This window comes from Perissodus microlepis, chromosome 18 (genome assembly GCF_051167445.1).
Source record: "Perissodus microlepis isolate ML-2025 ecotype Zambia chromosome 18, ASM5116744v1, whole genome shotgun sequence".
Taxonomy (NCBI): Eukaryota; Metazoa; Chordata; class Actinopteri; order Cichliformes; family Cichlidae; genus Perissodus; species Perissodus microlepis.
The window spans coordinates 5,219,524-5,235,157 of NC_140478.1; the positions used below are offsets into that span (position 1 = coordinate 5,219,524).

At 40.4% G+C, this 15,634-nt stretch overlaps 2 protein-coding genes across 2 annotated transcripts in view; both read left to right on the forward strand.

Moving 5' to 3' along the window:
- rab2a (RAB2A, member RAS oncogene family) overlaps nt 1–7,946 on the forward strand; it is a 30,728-nt gene extending 22,782 nt beyond the window's left edge. Inside the window, exons 7-8 of the mRNA XM_084911887.1 lie at nt 398–466; nt 5,380–7,946. Coding sequence (XP_084768013.1) covers nt 398–466; nt 5,380–5,475 — 165 coding nt within the window. The 3' untranslated portion in view covers nt 5,476–7,946. The remainder of the gene's footprint in view (nt 1–397; nt 467–5,379) is intronic.
- Nucleotides 7,947–15,293: 7,347 nt separating this feature from the next.
- Nucleotides 15,294–15,634, forward strand: part of chd7 (chromodomain helicase DNA binding protein 7) — a 70,468-nt gene continuing 70,127 nt past the window's right edge. Inside the window, exon 1 of the mRNA XM_084913637.1 lies at nt 15,294–15,615. The gene's annotated coding sequence lies outside the window, so the exon portion shown is untranslated. The remainder of the gene's footprint in view (nt 15,616–15,634) is intronic.

Here is a 15,634-nt window from a genome sequence, read left to right on the forward strand (position 1 = left end):
CTCACACAAACTTGTGAATTTATTTGTGTTCAGCAGCCAACACTTAAATATAGATTGTCTGTCTTTGTTACTTGCACTTGACACACCTATATGGAATATTTAACAGATCAGTTCATGCTTTGTGTCACTGATGTGAGAGAGGGCATAAAACTGGGAGTGGTAAGTTCACTGTGATGTCAAGTTTCAAAGTTCTGTGAGGTGTTTTTGAGCTGTGACGGGAAGCTCGGGCTGCAGCTGAACAGTAAATGGCTGAAAGTCAGAGCCTGGTTATGTTACTGAAACTTGAATTTGCTTTGCATTCCTAATGACATGAGGCTCATTTATAGGAGTCAGCATAAAAAGATGGTTTTAACCTTCCTGTCCTCTCTGTCTGTTTCACTTCCTGTCTCTACGGCAGGCTTTCATCAACACAGCCAAGGAGATCTATGAGAAGATCCAGGAGGGAGTGTTTGATATCAACAATGAGGTGAGATACTGTGTTCCTCCTGTGTTGGGTTTTTTTTCCTCCCTGAGCCTTCTTCTCTCTTCTTTGTTCTTCTCTTTCCTTCCCCTCTTCTTCCTCAGTGTGGTTTTGCAGCAGTGTGTGTGGTTTGCCATGCTCCCTCTCTTTCAAAAAGAAGGGGAAAAAAGCCCTCCACTCAGCTTCCTTTGACTGCAGCCAAGCAAAACTCCCAGTGTTCCTCCTCTCCTCTGCTCTATTTTCCACACACACTCTCTTCACTTCTTAGTTTGCGCTCTCTCCCTGTCTCAGTCTCCCTTTCTCAGTCTCCCTGTCTCACTCTCTCTGTCTCTCTCTCGGCATCTTGCCAGCTCATAAATTCCTCACATCCCACAAGGTCTCAGTCATTGGGCAAGAAAACAAACACTCAGCCAGCCAGTCAGACTGGAAGCTGCCCATCCAGCCAAATAGACAGTTTGTGAACCAGACATTGAGATTCATATCATCATCTTAGTGAAAGACTAAGTGTAAGAAAGGCTAATTTCACATAAAGAGTGCAAAATCCAAACACTCGGAATCCATTCATTAAAATTCAGAGCACTATTATTTATACAGCGTGACAGGAGTGAACTCAAAGTGCTTTCCCAGTGTAGGAAAAAGGATTAACATTCCAAGTATGGAAAAACATACGGAATAGACTGTGACAGCACTGAATAGTGAGTTTAAAAGGAGAAGGATGTATACAGATTCAATTTGGGGGAAAATGAAATAAACAATTACAATAAATAATAAAAATGGCTAACTGTAATAGAAATGCACTGACTGCAATTTTCTTGGCCAATTTCTGTTTTGGTTTTTGTTTTTTTGTGGGGGGTTTTCCTTCTTGTTCTCCCCCAAGTATAAGCTCCCTTGTCACAAGGGGTCACCACAGCGGGTAGCTCCGGATGTTTGATTTGGCAGAGTTTTACACCAGATGCCCTTCCTGACACAACCCCAAAGGGGATTTGTGTCTTCTGCCGATACCGATTTTAGCTGATTCACGTTTTCTATCTATGAGCTCTGACAGCATATACAGACTAAATAATTACATAATATTTTTTTCTTGATAAAAGAAATCCCTCAATTTTACAGAAAAATGCAAGTTATAGTTACTCATTGTGGTTAAAGTCAGGACCTGTTAACACAAATATCACTGTAGGTTCAAGATCTTTTTCCACATTATTAAACATATTTAGTTATAAACTTAAACATGACACAAGCTTTTGTAACATCCACAGTTGATAATACTGCCTACAATGCTCTGATTGGCTGTGATAATAATGCAACCCCATGATGAATCTCTGAAGGTGAATCTCCATCGAGATGCTAATATCAAGTTCACTGTGGACGTGCACCAAGTTGGCTATCCAGTCCAGATGGTTATCTCCAAATTGTAAAGCACATAATGTGTTTCCTGTAGTCACATGATGTAAGTCGTGTAATGGTTCTCAAACACACACACATATGCAGAGTGCCAGAGTTTGGTGCCTGTCAGGCTCGCCAGCCCTCAAGTACAGGCAGTGGGCAGACAGAGCTGGAGGAAGCCAGCCACAGAGTGTTTTTGTTATTAGTAACAGTAAGACGGAGCGAAGGCAGGCCGGCCGGCCAAACCACATCAGCTGACTGGCTGCGAGAGAGAGCGAGAGAGAGGGAAGCCCCACCAGAAATGTTGGCAGTCACTATGAGAAAACACACACTCACTCTCACACACACATGGCCTTAGCTCAATAAATGTGATTTAAAGGCATACAGGGTTTCCCAGAGGCACTACTGCTACTGAATGTAGGAGGGGGGGTTACAGTGAGAGGAGGAGATAAATATATACAGAGGCAGAGAGCGAGTGAGGCTGAGACTGTGCTACAGCCACACAGAGAGAGACATGATGAAACACAGAGGGAAAGTGAGCACTACAGTACAGAGAGAGGGAGGGAGAGATGAAAGTGTCTCCCTACCACCCACCTGCCTCTCTTTTTCCTCGTTTCTTTTCTTTTACAAGTGCTTTTCTTTTTTCCCCCCAGCGTCCTTGAGTGCTGCTGGTGTTTCCTTTTCTTTTGTGCTACGCAGCAGCACCTGTTGCTTCCTCTGTGATGAGATCTAATAGGAGCTCCCACAGGCACGGTTCAGTGTTAATCTCACCATGAAAGCTATAACACAGTCATTCTGAGGTGGCTTTATTTAGTCCAATACTGCGATTGCACTTTATTGTTTTAGCTGGGCCTGTTTTTCCATTTCATTGAGCTATACAGTATATGACTGTTTTTGTGTTTTAAAAAAAACGAAAAGAGAAGAAATCTATGATGCGAATTAGATTTTTGTTAATCTAACTGTGTCTAGACACCGATAGTAATCCTACAGTTTCATTGTACATGTACAATGACAATAAAGGGCTATTCTATTCTGTAACATTAGCTACACTGTGAATGATGCTATGATGCTATTAGTTGGATGAATAAAGTGGACATCAAGGTATTGGTTTGAAGCCTTATCCTGTTAAACATACTTCACCACGGGACTACATTCAGACCCAAAAAAGTTTTCTGGTTAACTTTGTTACTGCCGACAGTTGCCAGCTTGCATAGCTCACTGAGCTCAGCTGCATGTTCGCACGCCGCCTTCTCCTAGCTTTAGCACACCTGTTGTTTAATAGGGGCCTGGTCCCACTATGGGCACAGTGAGAGACATCGAAAAGTCTGCGAAGGAGTGTTTGCTTAAACTCCCTTACAGGAATTTAAAGCTGTAACCTGAATGTTGCAGTAACATGAACCTTTAAGAATAATATAAACTGGTCTGCCTTGTTTTACGTGACATCTTACAGACTGGAAAATGTCAAAGGTAACTGGGTAAAGTGGTACCAGGACCAACACTGTCATGTCTCCGAAATGGCAAATAGGTCAATAAAATGGGTAACAACAACAGCAAACAAAAAAAAGGACAAAAATCCCTGTTTATTTTAAAATATATTTCCTAATAGTGCCGATAGAAATACCTGCTCTTACCTTCCAAACTGTGCTGTTTACTTTGTTGGACATCAGCTGTTGCTTTCCGTCCCTCCCCTCCAGACTCCAGGTTCAGTTAGTAATTGGACTGCTTTAGCACTTTTCTACTCTGAGCACTTAAAGACTCAAAGATGAATTGATGCTGTGGTCTCTCACGCTGTCAATGCCTCTTTCGTGGGGCACTTTATGTTCTACTCATGTCTGATTATTTTTATAGCTGCAACAAAAGCACTGTGCGCTAGGGCTGGGGCATATCATATAATATAATACCGATATAACGTTGGGCAACAATAAGAAAATGAAATGTCGCGATAGAATATGGGTAAAACGCGCATGCACAGTGCCTTTGTTTTTGTACGCACATGGCGTTTTTCCGCCATGTGAAAGAATGAGAAGGGCGAAAGCGGATCGTTGAATGAAACGGATGAACCAGAATTGGTTTGTAAAAATGCTGCAACTTCAGTGGTGTGGAACTGGTTTAGCTTTCGTCCGTCAGATACACAACAAAGCACTATTTTTGGTAGAGCATGCTAGCGGGCCGTCGTTATTACTGTGTTCTTTGGAAAATACGGCACACTTAAAATCAATCCTTTGATTTTTCTGAAAATCGACAGAGCCCCTTATAATCCCGTGAGCCTTATGTATGAATTCTGGTTGTGTTTACTGACCTCGAGACAATTTTATGTACACGGCGCTCGAAAATCTGTCAGACGTTTTAGTACGACTTTGCTAAGCTACGAACCCGCACCGCTTGATGGATTGTCGGAGCATTACAGCTATCGTAGGCAGGAGCCTCGCAGAGTGATACGTACTGTGCTTCAACATAATATTACCGTATTGTGTGTGTATAAGCTCTTTTTAAGTTTTGTGGATATTATACATGGTTATGCTGAGGATATGTCGGCCAGTTTCCACTGGAAATGCCTTTTGGTTAAACTGACAGCAAGGAATTTGCATTTGCACTGTTACATTTTTATATAACTTTAATGCACATAAAAAACAGCTGCTTGTTTAAGTGAAAATACATTGATGGGGTTTTTTTCACTAATAAAGTTGTGAAGTTGTAAAGTATTTTGTCTCGTGTCAATTATATCGTCAGTTATATCGTTATCGCAAATTTTCAAATGTATATCGTGATAAATATTTTTGGTCATATCGCCCTGCTCTACTGTGTGCTTGACTGAAAGGTGATGTCTGTGGCCTGATTTTGACTATATTTACAAGTTAAATGGTCACTCAAAGAAAGACAGAGGGTGTCTTTACTTTCTTCTGCTACACTGTGCACTGCTGCTCTCACTCTGAAGCCTCACTGATAAACACAGCAAACACTGTGGTGCTAGATACCACTGTGAAGTAGGAAACTTTATGTGGATTTTATTTAGCTGTGGGCTAAAATCCACTAATATGGTTTGACAAAGGAGACACAGTACAGTGTTTTCACATGCTGAACAAGCAGAGTTCCCAATTCTCAAAAATTAAAATCCAATGCCTGCCCAAGCGATGCCTATCAGAATCACTGAATATTTGGCTAAATCATTAGTGGATTTACAACCATGACTTATTATTCATGCTTGCAAATTAGTTTGTGATTATTTTAGTGAATCCAACATTTGTATAGGAGCACGTCTGTGCTATGTGTGAGAAGAGGTAGTGAGTAAAACACTAAAAATAGTCCATCTAGTATTTAAATTGGATGTAGAGTCATGGTTCTCATATGTTTTATGTAGACCGGAGAGAAAATAAGTGACCAGCTTGAACTAAACAGACAGGTGTCAGTATGGAATGTACAAAGAAATAATGAGGCCTCCCACAAGCATGTAATGGTGACATGGAGGCTTTATTCTGTTCTTGTTCAGATGAGATTTTTTATTTACCTTTGGTCTCTTTGTGTTTGTGTCCACCCAGGCTAACGGTATTAAGATTGGACCCCAGCATCCCACCACCAACTCCACACTGTCCAGTACCCAGGGAGGCCACCAGGCTGGAGGGGGCTGCTGCTGAAGCCCCAGAACGCGCCTCCATAACCTCCAGCCTCGACCCTTCCTCCTCCTCGCCTGCTCCGACCCTCTTGCATTTCTACAGAAATGTCCAGGCTCTCTTAACAGTTTAACCTCTCTCTCTCTGTCTCTCTCCTGCTGCATTTTTTTCCGCTGCATCTCATCTCCCCCGAGTCTCTTAACCATTTTCATGAGGTCTAGGAGCTGCACCCCAACCAGTCATCCTGCAGGTTTACGAGGACAGAGTCCGCCTCACCTGCAGATGTGCCCACCTAATTTGTAGTTTTTCCTCAGTAGATTTTGGTTAGACTTTAACCTTTATTTAAAATTCAACACGCAAACCTATCGGAGTGTTATTCCAGCAGTTCCTCTGAATTCTTTTGGGTGTTGTTGGGATGATTCAGTGCCGCAGGATCGCAAAGCTCTGCGGTGAGTCGACTTTGTCAAGATGGAGACATGACCGAGGGTAGACGTGAAACACTCTTAACTGGCTGGTTATATGGAATAAAGCGGGCGCTGTGTTTTGTCTATACACACATCTGTACATGTTTTTAAAGACCGTGTTGATAGCAGGACATGTTTCAACACGCTGAGTCAGTTTTCATTCTGTGCCTGTGTGTATAGGGATGATACAAGTATTCCACTGTCAGTCTGTGAGGTGGGGGAGGCTCCAAGTCGTTCTGTATTTTGTCCATAAAAAAATGTGCAAATCATGTCCTTTTTGTCCTTCCTTTTCCCTGCTTTTTGTCCTTGTTCTCTCTCTGTCCTTGTGCCCTTTTTGTTCATTTGCAGATGATTTGTATTACTGAACACTAAAAACTGCTTACACAGTGTTTTAAACCACATGGAGAGAGAATAAAAGACCAAACTGTTGAGCGTGAACACGGATTCTTTGGGAGAGATGGAAAAAAAGAAAAACAGGAAAGTTGAAATGATAAAGGGATGTCGAGAGCAGTGGTTACCATGATGAAGTTATGAAGTTTAAAAGAAAAAGGAAAAATGAATTGGTAATTTAGGATTGGGGGGGGGTTGTTTTTCTTATTATTTTTCTATATTTATCAGGCGCTTTTTTTTGTGTATATATAGATCTTTAGATTTCTGTGGCTTTTTTTGAGCTGAAGCTTGGCATGTTGTTGTGGTCTAGTTATTTCTACACCATGCGATGGAATAAAAGAGCCTTCAAGCAGCTTTTTAGCGTTTTAAACAATTCTCATTTAAACCCAAAGGTACCGAGCCGCCCTGTTATATTAGGGTCGATGGTGTCCTTTCTTTTAAATGACAAGTATGAATGATAACAAGCTGTTAACAGGGGTGCACAGAGGCATTCACAGTCCCTGGTGGAGAACGGACTCCAGCTGAAAATGTCAAAGTGAGCTAAGATTTCCACCCAGAGTTAGCCTGCAGATATATAATGTATACTGTTTAGAGCTTGATCGATGGCTGCTGCAATGTTTTTTTTTTTTTGTTTTGGTTTGGTTTTTTTGGGTTTTTTTGGCTTCAAGATCCCCAATGGAATGGCACCGTTTTACTGTTATGATCATGCTGTACTGCTTCAGTCGTTCACTCCTTTCCCCTCTTTCTCAAACTGTTTGGTAACAATACCACTCTACCAGTTTTTAATGCCAAATGATCGTGTTTACCTGTGTTTCTCATCAAACAAAGGATGAAGAAAAAATAAATCTGACCCAAAATCAGCTGTCTGCCTTAACTCCACCCCCCTGAGAGATTTGGACAGCTGCTAAAAAGAGCAACCCTTTTATCTGCAGATAGGCATTTGACCACTAATTAGCTAGAGTCACATACACAGTGAGAGAGACGTGCACATTTAGAGACCGTGATATGACTTGGAGAGAAGCCCAGTTTGAATCGGGGCATTTAAAACGAATCTAAACCCACATTTAGATTTTTGTTTTTCTTCTTCGCATCTCGTCCACCCTGCACACACACGCACCCACAAATTCATATGTATGCAAAGGTAGATGGTGCATACATATATTCCCTTCTATCTAACCTAGCTGTGTTTGCTCTCCTGGCTAACCGTACAACTGTTTTGGGTTTCACGGCAGTGCGAGTGAATCTGTGTTCTTATTTTACTTTCTTTTTTAAAGTACTAGATATATTCAGACAGTTATTAATCTTCTTCTGATGATGAATATTCTTTGTAAAACAACATGTAGTGTGTGTGTGTGTGTGTGTGTGTGTGTGTGTGTGTGTGTGTGTGGACCCAGAGGGGTTACAGGGGGAGGATCAAGCCAAACCTACCTGATGCGTCTATCTGCCTACTTACCAATCTATCTATCTTATCTATGTGGCCCTCCTCTCACTCTTCCCTCTTCTACCTGCCTCTCCTCCCCTTCCCCTCAACGTTATTTGCTGTGTTTGTTCTTTGGAAAAAAGAAAACCTTGAAAAAAAGAAGGGGGAAAAAAAGAAAATGCTATCACAATAAACTATAATAAAACATTCTAAACTCTAAACATGTCATTTTGATGGTTATGTGGAGATGGAAAAATACAGTGTTAAAAAAAAAGTTGTATTTTCTATCATTTTATTTTATTTTCAAGTGCCACGAGGTGTGTCCCGACGCTGATGACTTCTCACTGATAAGTCGTACTGCGTCCACATTTTGTTTCTCTGTGTTTGATTTATCCATTAAACTGAGCAAGCAGGGACGTGTGCACCCTTGGATCTGTGCTGTTTGACCTTGAGGCATCATGGAGGGTTGGTCCAATCCAGGGCCGCTTAAAAAATAAGACTACATACATGTGTGACTTTTATATCAGAGTCCTCAGACTATCTTAATAAATAACACGCACATTTAATATTTAGGTACTTTATATGTTTCACATTTTTACTCTACACCAGCATCAGTTAGCATGCATAGTTCAGCTAAAGCAAGAAGGGAGAGGATCATGGTGGCAGGTTCGTGAAGAAAAGATGCCATTCATATTCTCCATATGGGTTTTCATTATGAGTCATAATGTAACCGTACAAAGTAGCTATGTGAAACCTGGTTTCTCGTAGAAACTACAAGGCTGCGTGATATCGAGCTTATTTTATTTAACTAAAGCATTTCACTCACAGAAGAACCGTTCTGCCTGCAGTCTTCTAAATTGAAACGGCAATGTCTGTGATTGGTGGAGGTTGCCGCCACCATTGAATGATTTAAACCTGCAAACAGGTTGCTGACACTTGTTTTATGGGACTGTAGTTGTGTGTAGGCCTACATCAACGGGTTTTCAACCTAAGCAAACAAGCTCCCGTCCACTGGAGATCGTATGCTGATTGGTTGACAAGTGGGCCGGAACAAGGAAGAGTAATAATAATAATAATAATAATAATGGATTGCATTTATATAGCACTTTTCGAGACCCTCAAAGCGCTTTACAATACCACTATTCATTCACTCTCACATTCATACACTGGTGAAGGCAAGCTACAGTTGTAGCCACAGCTGCCCTGGGGCAGACTGACAGAAGCGAGGCTGCCATATCGCGCCATCGGCCCCTCTGGTGTGACACTGTTCTTTGTGTTACCATGAACACGACTAGTGTGAACAAAAACGTTGAAGATCAAAATTATTTCAAACAATTATTACACATCAATGTGATCATGAAAAGGACAAGAAGGAGAATGATTCTAGTCCTGTTATTCACAAATAGTCATGGCTAGCTTATAATTGAGTTACACTCAGGAGGTAGATGTACAGTAAGCTATATAACAAACATGCACAAAGCAGCTACAAAAGGGTTTCAAGTTTTGGTAATGGATTCCTAACAAGTCACTTTTCTCAGTCAGCAGCATTACTAGTATATTATTACAAGAATCATCACTCAGCGTGCATGAGCCCAATGTCAGACTCCTTCATTTACAGGAATATAGAACATGTTTGGGGCATTAGTGTAAGTTAACTCATTAGAAAAAAAACTACCAAGGTTAGCTGCTATTATTTAACAAAATACATGAAATAGCACAGGCGGGGGGGAAAGTGCCGTCATCAAGATAATGAGTCGTAAGGGTGTGTGAGTGCATGAGTGGATAGCATGGTGTTGAATGCGTTGCGTGACATGAAACAAAGATGCATGTGAAAAAAGAACTCCCAAAGGTCTGAGGAAAGGTTGGGTTTTATTGGGGAAATACTGGGCCGCTGCTTCTCCAATTAACCTGATGAATCTGCTCCACCCGTCTACTACAGCAGAAAACAGAACATTCAGACAAGTTAGGCAAGCAAGCAGTCATCGCACTGACAGCCGCTGACGACGTACAACTGATAAGACTCATTATCCTAACCAACAAATAAAAAAATCAGAGAATAGTCCCTATTGCACATCAAAAAAATCCATATTTAATTTGGGTTTTTCTCTACCTGAAAGCCACCTCATGGATCTCTACCTCACTTCCTTGCTGTTTTTAGATTGCTCCCTGGAAGTCTCTTTCTGCCACTTGTGACGAAGCAAAACCTGCAGCAATTCCAGGATGCAGGGTTTCATAATCCATATCATTCACTTTACCTGATAGTAGCTGTAACATGATGGCTGACTGGTGTAACATTTAGTTAATCTAAGACCTTTCACAGATATGGGATCATGAAACACAACAGAAAATCAGAAGATGGACCCAAAGTTGGGCAACACTGTGTTCTCCTCATTTGTCACAACACAGTTATTTTAACTGGATTGTGCCATGTTCATTATCTCCAGTAGTGACAGGATATTTAATAATTAAGCCTGCCCCAGTCAGCACTTTTCAGTGTCCATCTGTTTGGAATCTTAAGGGACACTTGGGAAATACATCATGCAAGTGGGCACCTGACTGCCAGTTGGGCTGCAGGTGTAGTGCCTGAGTCAGAAAGTATGCAGTCTACTTTTCACCCAATGATGGTGTAAAATCCAAAGCCATGATTAACCAAAAGGCACCAAACTTCATCTTAAGAGTGGTAAGTGCTTCTGCAGTACGTGTGAACGTCACGGTGGGATCTAAGGGAAACTTACATCATCAGGATCAGTGAACAGTGTGTGCAAATCACGCTATACACGGTACACTTATGTGACCTGTGATGTATTGTTTATTTAAGCAAATGGTGAAACATTCATACATCCTGTTCTCCAAGCTTTATGCCAATGGCAGTTGAACCATTGTCAGCAATAATCACTCTTCCTTCATAATAGTGAGGTTTTTACATGCTGCACCTGATTGGGTAATACCTCTGACGCACCCACCACACAGAATAAACCCTCCTCAAGTCCACACCCTTACACACTTTAAAGGAGCCATCCCTCATGTTCAAGGATTCAGCGGTTTTTGTTTTTCATTCCAGCGCATGTTTTCACATGAGGTGAAATTTTATTCTTCATTAAGGTCACATTAGTATTTGGGGGAGTGGGGCTGCATTGCAAAGTATCCTAATCTCCTTTGATAATTCCTAGTTTTGGAAGGGGCAACAGTGAAGATGTTGGTTTGGAGAAAATTTAAAAAATATATATATATTATTTCAGAAATAAAGTTATAGTCTTTCAGCATATAATTAAAAAGCATAATTGTAAAATGTGTATTGCGTACTGTCTCAAAATTACCCTGAAGGTACTTGTATTAGTTTTAAAAAAGGTCGTTAGTTATTTGTTTCTAGTTGTTCTGCTGTACCGACTTGGAAGTGCTCTTAGAAGTCTTGAGCTAGTTTGGTTAAAATGTAAAAATGATATTCAATATCAATAGGACAATCTCAGAAAATATTCAATTTGGAATGGGCCTTTTTTAAAAAAAAAAAAAAAAAAAAGATAAGATGTTTTCCTGGTATTATTGTCAAATAAATTATTTTAAAATTCCTGTTTTGCTGTGCATTTTTATCCCAGCTTTTTTTGAGAAATGGGATTGTAGATGTCCAAGGTCAAACAGGCTTTGAGAATATTATGTATTTCACACAGAGAAATAATTCTTCCCTACACAACAGTGCACATGTGGTAAATGGTGCAAAGACAGAGAGAAAAAAGTAATTTGTCACTCATAACCTCCTAATGAGCTACATTATTTTCATCCCACACACCTATTTATACTCATATACCCAGATCAGCTCAGATTTGTTTCTGATGCTACTTTTGTTCCTTAAAGTGATTCTCCTCTGTGCTTCACTCTGGCATTTACTGGGCTGCTAGTATACCTTGTTTTAATGCTTTATAACAGCCATCATTCACCTCCAAGCCTGAATCAACTAATAATATAAAAATATCTCTGCGGCAAAAATGAACTTGAACTTTCTTTCCTAAATTTACCCCCAAAATAAGTCCTTTTCATCCCAACAACTTCATTCATGTTCTACCTTTCCTTAGTTCAGTTCAGGAAATCTTTATTAATGTAAAAGAAAACACAAAATCAAATTCCCGTCTTATTTTATATCGTCATTTAATTGGGGGGCAAATGTATGTGTAAGGTGTGCTCTGCTTCTCCCCTGAAATCCACATTTATGGCTGTGACTATATTAACCACAGACACCGTGTTCACGGTGACTCAAGCAACTTTCAAGTCTCTGCATGTTGAATTTCAAAATGTACTGAGAGGAAGCCTGAAAGGAAGGTGAAGTATGTTCAGATATCTCTGGAAATCAGCCAGCAGAGTGCAAAACATGTAGAATATATACAAAATGGGTGATGAAGGACAGACTAGGGGAAGAAAAAACAGCATATATGTGTGGAAATTAATTTAGAAGCCGTGTTTTCTGGTGAACAAAGTACAGCGTGTTCTCTGCAGTTTTGCTGAATGCGACTTCCAAACTATGTCAGCATGTTAGGGACTTTGTGACCTTTTAACCAGAAAGGAGGAAGTTGTAGAGATTGGAGACCTAAGAAAGTGCATTTACATGAATAAGTGTCTGTGTGTGAGCATGTGTGCTTCTCTACTGAGGACTAGATTGTTATGATAAGCAAATTACAAGTTGTTGCCACATTACTGCTGGTTCCTCATATTTTAGGTCATTTGCTGGCTTAAAATAAAAGTACCATGTAATTCAAACAGGGTGGTCTCCTGCACTTGACTGAGTGTGGTGAGTTTCTTTTAATCTCCTATAGAGCCGTGCATCATTAAAACACCATGAAATCCTCTGCAATAGAAGACGGCTGCTGGGGAATTCCCATGATGCATTGAGTCTTCAGTCACCTTTTTCATTCACCAAGTGTTTATAGAGAGGTCCTTTTCCATTAGGTGGAGAGCAGCTAAAAAATATAAATAAATGAACGGGTCACAGTAGCCAAGAAGTTCAAAACTCATTTAGAAGATGCATTAAATAACATTGAGTTACAATATATGCACAGGTGCAGCAGTCTTGAAATGGATGTTCTAGCACCAACCATCACAGAAATCCCTCTTTTCACTGGTTGTGTCTCGCTGAAAAAGGCCTTCTTACTGCATACAACTCCTCCGCCATATCCGTCAACCGGTTCTACGGACAATTCCAGGGCCAGTCTCTTTGGAGTCTGTCTGGTTTCTCGATCCCGTTGGTCTGCCGAAGCTCTGCGGTCATCATGCTTGTGCCAGTTGTGTACATGCTCCATGACTCCTCTCCTCTGACTGCTCTCACCTCCCTACTTTTATGCAGCGTGAGCAGGTCTGGAGAATTCCTTTGATAAGGTGTGGGTTGGAAGTAAAAAAAATACTTCGAGATAAAAGCATGCAAAATATATTCAAACATGCATAAAACCATACTATAACACCAAACCAATAAAAGACAGAACAAAGCATTAAAACTACTTCTTCCCCAAAACACATATACGTCTGCATTTAATTATTAGTTATACTGGCTTTCTTCAGAGCATGTCTTTGTCCTGTCTTCCTCCCCTAACTCTACGCCTGGTTCTGCTGAGGTTTCTTCCTGTTAAAAGGGAGTTTTTCCTTCCCACTGTGGCCAAAGCGCTTGCTCATAGAGGTCATCTGATGGTTGGGTTTTCTCTGTTTTCTTTGTATTATTGAAGGATGTTTACCTTACAATATAAAGCACCTCGAGGCGACTGCTGTTGTGATTTGGCACTATATGAATAAAATTGAATTGAACTCTTAGCATGTCCTTGCTGCAACTTGCAGTCTTTTATTGCAATCAAAGTTTTTATTATCTAATATGTCCATGATTGTTTCAAGAGATTGGATGCTGTATAAAATGTAAGAATATAATAGTCCTTATTTATCATGTAGAAAGAGCAGCCCAAATGTTTTCCCCACATGTACTACAATTACTAAACTTTCTAGACATCGCCTCATCAGGTATTAAACATTAACCCGCCAGCTCCATGTTACAAATTTAGCATCTGGCATATCTGATTGCACTCATGTGAGAACAGAACAGGTAACTCTCTGGTAAGTTCACGCTGAATGAGCGCGCGTCATGTGTCCTGCCCACTGTGTGCTGTACCCAGGCAGCACCCACTCCTAGACCAAATACAGTATTTTCAGTAGTTCTAACATATCTGAGGATGGCTCTTGTCACACACTACATGTCAACTTAACAATGATCAAGAAAATAATACCCAATTCAGAATACAGGCAACAGAAGAGTCTGATCCTAAAGACATGTGGTGTTGGGGCCGGGCATTAAAATGGATGTTTTTAAACCTATTTACTGTCACAATATCTGAAACACTTTGGAATTCCTGACAAAAAGGCTAACATATAAGATGCTGATTTTCCCTTTTCACTGATTTGATGAAGTAATACAGAAAGACAACTTGCACTGCCTTCTTGGTGAGACCCATCAACAAGTGCAGTTTTGTGAGGCTTTCTCCAAATCAGTGTCATACCAACAATTCCCTGATGCTCAGTCACAAATAGATGTTCAGTCTATCATGGCCTCTGGACAACAGGTTATGTGTATTCATGAAATCTGACTGTCTGATTGTGCAGTGAGAGCTAAGATAAGATAAAATAATATAAGAAAAGATAAGATAAGAAAACTTATAGTTTGTTTATCCCAGATTTGGGAAATTGTGAGACGCTATCTTTAGCTTTATCACCAATTAAACACCAGACTCTGGTACAGCAGTTGACTCAAGACAGACAAACAAGATGCAGCAGGAAAAAACACACACGTTTTGCTTTTCATTACAATTATAGAGATATATGTTCGATAATGTGCAGCTCAAAGACTAAGGACTATTTCAAATGATTTTATACTGTTGGATGTCAGTCCTGATTCACACATATGCACAATCGTGGACATTAAGTCTGTTTGATCTGGTGACTGAATAGTATCTAACAAAGCATGCAATAGATTGTGGCCTGTCTACAGTTATCTGTATCACTCTTATCCAATGGATGATCGTGTCCCTAATCAATAGTTTGTGAGTCCCTGATGTGTAAAATATGAGGAGCATTTGCTTGCCTAGATCCCTCACCCAGAACAGGGAGATGAAGAAGTTGTGAATGTGTAAAAATAATATAAATAAGTCTGTAAAGATTACAGCAATACACATATACATTCAGGTATTTTTCTAACTTACACATTCACCTAAATATTATATAAATGATTAGAAGAATTTAAAGCTGTTCACAATGATAAACATTAGGGCACATACCCCAAAACCTTCTAATTTTTTTAGAATCTTATCTTAGGTTTCTAACCGAGTTTATGCTTTCCATTGTTTGTTTGTTTTAAATAAAAATGCATTTAAAATATATATTTAAAAATACGCCTAATTTCTACGGTTTTATTCAGAAGCTCCTTTTCTAAATGACGCCCCAGTTATTTTTTTCCATCCCCTAATGAGAACTTACGGGCACGGCCGGGTCAGTGACCGCGCACGCTGCCTGTTTATCTGTATGAGAGGTCCTCGGGAGCGCGCCCCCCCTGGCCGAGGAAGGTGAGCGAGTGTCTGGAGGGGAGGACTCGGGAGCGCGACCAGCCGAGGGATCGATCGGATTAAACTCGATTTGAGTGAAATTAACACAAAGGAGAGAAGAGCAACGCACAGTAGTCGGCGAGGTCGCGGATGCGAGATACGCCGGAGAAATAATTCATGAAAAACACGAAACTTGAACTTTTTTCCCTCTGTTTATTTATATTTCAAACTGAAAAGGACCACCGTGGATTTTTTTCAAGCAAGCGGAGATACTAACCCTACTAACGAGGAGTTGATTTGATAAAGAGCCCGAAGTGACCGAGCTTGTTGGGTAAGCTAACAAATGTCCC